Here is a 4,842-nt window from a genome sequence, read left to right as displayed (position 1 = left end):
GACAGGGGCAGACCCTTCTCCTTGCTTTAGCGCTCAGGTATTAGACTCAGGGGTGTTTGTGTGGGTCTTTCTGCAGTTTTTGAGCATTTTTCTCTTGTAGCCGTTAGGTTGCTACAGAACTTAGGATATTATTTTGTCAATTGTAGCCAAAATGTGTAAATATATGTAATTATCAATTTTGCAGTGGGCCTGTTCAACCTTGTGCCCGAAACCCAACTAACCAGGCTGCTGGGCTTAGCAGTATACATTAGTTGAAATCAAGGCACAGACAATTTTTTTACAATATTTAAGAAATAACGTTTTATTTGTGATTTATAAACAAAACACAATACCAGATTCATCAAATAATAAAAAAGACAAATCACTATATCACCATTACATTGATGAGCAGGTGTACAAAAGGTTATTAATAGATCTGCAATGTCGCAGTGGACTGCTGAGTGCCATCCAGGCACCAGATGACTCAGGAAACATTAACTACACACAAGCATAGAGTACATCAAGATTAGCATATTTTATGGACAATTTTGTTAGAGTTTTTTTCTCAACATTATAAAAACATTTTCAAAGGTGTTGGGGATATATATCGAAGGTGAATAAATGATTCAGTATTACGTTACAGTGTTTCTTTGATCATCAGTTCATAGCTTAACACAAGGTAAAGGACTAATTTTGTAATCCTCAAAAATCATAAGGGCATAAACAAAAAAAGCATTTCATAGCATAACTACAGCATTACTTATATTTAGAAGGTTATTTTAATTGAACTTCAACAGAATAAAAACAAGTGATTCCCTGTTTGTCTAGGAATACATAGTATGTGCGTATTTGTGTTCATGTGTGTTTTCGAGAGTGAGTATGTATACATATTTTAGCAGAGATGATGGTCCTATCTCTGAATTTGTGATAAATGGTTGAAGGAAATGAAACATATCTATCTATATAGATCTATATATATATTTCCTTTGCTTATAACATGCAAACAGCCACTTAGTGATCTGACAGCACAGATTCATACCTGAAGGGGGAGCACGTGTATAATATGGGGGGATTCAGTCCAATAGCAGCGCTAGCATCATCTCTCTGTCCCCTCTGATTGGTCAGATATCAGCCAGGAAGAGGAAACAGAGAGGTGAGTAGGCGATGCTGTGGAATTAGCCCTCACACATACTGAGTTCATTCTGGGGATGCTCTATTCTGGAGAAGACTCAATGCTGTTGATGCTTCCTTTTCATCACAAAATATGAGTAAAGAATTTAACACAGCAACAAAGCTCTCCAGGGAATGTCTGTGGACTGGAGTGCCCATCACTACAAATCCACTTCTCTCTCCTTGCCTCTATGTCCTTCCATCCCTCTTTTTCTCTCCATCTGGAAAGAAGGAAGCCAGTCCATAAGCTCCTTATGTTTGCCCCACTACCCTGTGTGTAACTGGTGGAAGAGACGGCAACTTGTCCCCAAAACAGTGCTAAGAACGTTGATATTTCAGTAGCAAGGCTCGGTTAAAGCTAACAGAAAGTGTGTGAGTGTGTTATACAGGTTCATTCTGTTGCTGTGTTTGCAGAGGAACAAGTTATCAGAAGTTAAGAGTGTCTTTGAGAGTGGCCTCCTGAACATGGTGATCGGAGGACGGAGGAGAGGCGTCAACAGACGAGGCGTGTGAGTGAATCCTACTAGCACCAAAGTGGGCAAGGTAAGGAGGCGGGGCTTAAAGAACTACTGAACATTGACTATTGAACATTGACTGACAGAAGTGGGGGGGGGATCAGGCTTGAACAGAAATGAAACAACAAGCAAGAGTTCCTGTCATATATTACACTCCCATAGAAAAGAGGCCACTGAAATAGGCCTCAGTCTTTTGGCTGAGTTAGAGCTGTACACTATCCAGAGAGGTGTCTACCTGTCCGCCCTGACTGTCTAGTGTGTGTGTGTGTGTGTGTGTGTGTGTGTGTGTGTGTGTGTGTGTGTGTGTGTGTGTGTGTGTGTGTGTGTGTGTGTGTGTGTGTGTGTGTGTGTGTGTGTGTGTGTGTGTGTGTGTGTGTGTTTTGTAGAAAAAAACGACTCATTTTTTTGCACAAGGCTTCCATCTTACTGTAGATGAGAGCCTCTGTGTCACTCTTTGTCAGATTGAGCTCCTCCTCTCCCCCTCCAATCAGGAGAGCAGAGGAGGCAAGGGGCAGAGTAAAGACAGAGATGCCAACAAGGGGCCAGTAGGGCCAGGGAGGAGGGTCCCATTTCAAGCAAGTTTGGGGAGGCGGGCTGGCTGGCAGGACTATAGCACCACCATTAATAGGGTATGTGAGGTTTCTCTCACATACTGTATGGCATTCTATACATGAAACGTCTGGGTATCGGTAGTTGATTGCATTATCATCTTTATAGAAAGGTTATTCGAATCAAATAGATTTTTGTTGAATTTTCAGCAAATGTCTGGTAAATGAGAGCCTATTAAATATATTTAAAAATACTGTTTTATAGCCAGAGGTATGGAAGCTTCAGAGGGCCAATCTGGCAGAGGCTACTATTGGCTACTTACATGTTTTATAGAGATAGGCCTCTGCTAATGGGGACTTGGCTGGGCAGACTTAACTATGCAAACACAACACATGGAAACTCTCCTGATTCAAAAATATACATTTGGCTTTTTGTCTTGCAGCTGTTATTTGGACTTTAGTTGGTAGCTCTGTTTTCATATCTCCCCTTTCTTCTCTACTCGTCCACATCCTCCTTCCCCTTTTCTTTCTTGTCTTTCTTCTCCTTCTTCTTCTTTTTCTTCTTCTTGGCTTCCTCCTTCTTGCCGAAGGAAATGAAATCACTTTTGTCATCCTCTCCTCCCGGGCCCTGGCGGATTGAGAGGATGGCGGGAGAGCCGGGAATGATGAAGGCTTCAGGGGGAATGTCTCCAGGCTTCAGGACCTGAGGGGGGCCGTAGCCAGGGCCAGGCCCGTAACGGAAGTGCCAGCTGTTACTGTCGATGCCAGCTCCAACCGGAGGGGACAGCTCACCCCCCTCACCATCTACAAGAGAGAAAGAGAAGAAACAGAGAGAGATAGAAGAGCTATGTCTTATTCATTATCATCTTCATCACTATTATTCATTACCACAGTGAGATTCTGAACATACCAGCACATTCATAAATTGAGCCTTATTCAGTCTCCTATTTCTGGCTGAGGTAAAGTGTTACCACAGCTGTAATACAGCCAGTGGTGTAAAGTACATAAGTAAAAATACTTTAAAGCACTATTTAAGTCGTTTTTTGGGGTATCTGTACTTTACTATTTCAATTTTTGATCACTTTTACTTCACTACATTTCTAAAGAAATATTGTACTTTTTACTCCATATATTTTCCCTGACACCCACATATATTTTGATATGCTTAGCAGGACAGGAAAATGGTCCAACTCACACATTCATCAAGAGAACATCCCTGGTCATCCCTACTGCCTCTGATCTGGCGGACTCACTAAACACAAATGCTTAATTTGTAAATGATGTCTGAGTGTTGGAGATAGCCCTTGGCTATCAGTACATAAAAAATAGGAACATTGGGCCGTCTGGTTTGCTTAATTTAAGACATTTGAAATTATTTATACTTTTACTTTTGATACTTAAGTATATTTTAGCAATTACATTTACTATTTATATTTAAGTATATTTCAAACCAAATACTTTTAGATCTTTACTCAAGTAGTATTTTACTGGGCGACTTTCATTTTTACTTGAGTCATTTTCTATTAAGGTATCTTTACTTTTACTCAAGTATGACAACTGGATACAGCATAGATAAGCAAAATAATTAAATCCAGAGGCACACCGATAAACTAAAGGGGAAAGTGATTGCAGGGAGTATAACTTTATCAGCCAGTGGTGCAGCTGAGAACACAAGGTTAGACTAAACAGACGTGACCTTTAATGGCAGAGAGGTACTGGGATGTTTAACACTTGTGATGTGACAAGAATTAGCACGTAAGGATGACAGGAACTGTGAAAACCCAGCACTAACCTAATCCCACTCTCACAAGGGCTCGACACAGCAGTGGAAAAAGAGAGAGAATCTGATATAATATGCAATCATGAATATGACAGAGAGAGTGAGAGAGAAGCAAGGCAAGCGGAAGAGACAATGAAAGAAAAAGACCAAAAGAGCCTAGAGAGGGTGAACTGAAGTACTAAGAGAATGAGACCCTATTCTCCTTTCATTTAGCATAGAGTATAATGCAAGATATGAAAGAAATGTAATTATAACCAGCAGGCAAGAGACAGAGAGGCATACGAAGGGAGACAGCGATTGAGGTGAAGAACAATGCAGAAAAAGAAGAGGGGAAATGAGAAGGCGTTAGTAAGGAAAAGAAAGAGTGAGGTGATGTTCTCTGGGCTCGACAGATACTGTGCTCTCAGTCCCACAACAGCTTCTCTGGGCTCGGCAGACACAGTGCTCTCAGTCCCACAACAGCTTCTCTGGGCTCGGCAGACACAGTGCTCTCAGTCCCACAACAGCTTCTCTGGGCTCGACAGACACAGTGCTCTCAGTCCCACAACAGCTTCTCTGGGCTCGACAGACACAGTGCTCTCAGTCCCACAACAGCTTCTCTGGGCTCGACAGACACAGTGCTCTCAGTCCCACAACAGCTTCTCTGGGCTCGGCAGACACAGTGCTCTCAGTCCCACAACAGCTTCTCTGGGCTCGGCAGACACAGTGCTCTCAGTCCCACAACAGCTTCTCTGGGCTCGGCAGACACAGTGCTCTCAAACCCACAACAGCTTCTCTGGGCTCGACAGACACAGTGCTCTCAGTCCCACAACAGCTTCTCTGGGCTCGGCAGACACAGTGCTCTCAGTCC

At 42.5% G+C, this 4,842-nt stretch overlaps 1 protein-coding gene across 7 annotated transcripts in view; it reads right to left on the bottom strand.

The window, feature by feature from the left end:
• Nucleotides 1-272: 272 nt before the first annotated feature.
• Nucleotides 273-4,842, bottom strand: part of LOC139535608 (protocadherin alpha-C2-like) — a 71,589-nt gene continuing 67,019 nt past the window's right edge. For 5 of the 7 annotated variants that reach the window (XM_071335203.1, XM_071335220.1, XM_071335211.1 and 2 more), the window contains exon 4: nt 273-3,016. In XM_071335203.1, the coding sequence (XP_071191304.1) occupies nt 2,709-3,016 (308 nt within the window). In that variant the 3' untranslated portion in view covers nt 273-2,708. The remainder of the gene's footprint in view (nt 3,017-4,842) is intronic. The other 2 variants (XM_071335228.1, XR_011667167.1) reach the window with 2 other exon arrangements.

Source organism: Salvelinus alpinus, chromosome 1 (genome assembly GCF_045679555.1).
Source record: "Salvelinus alpinus chromosome 1, SLU_Salpinus.1, whole genome shotgun sequence".
In the NCBI taxonomy this organism is placed as follows: domain Eukaryota; kingdom Metazoa; phylum Chordata; class Actinopteri; order Salmoniformes; family Salmonidae; genus Salvelinus; species Salvelinus alpinus.
Note: the sequence above shows the minus strand (reverse complement) of the source record. Positions and strands in the feature narration are given on the sequence as shown.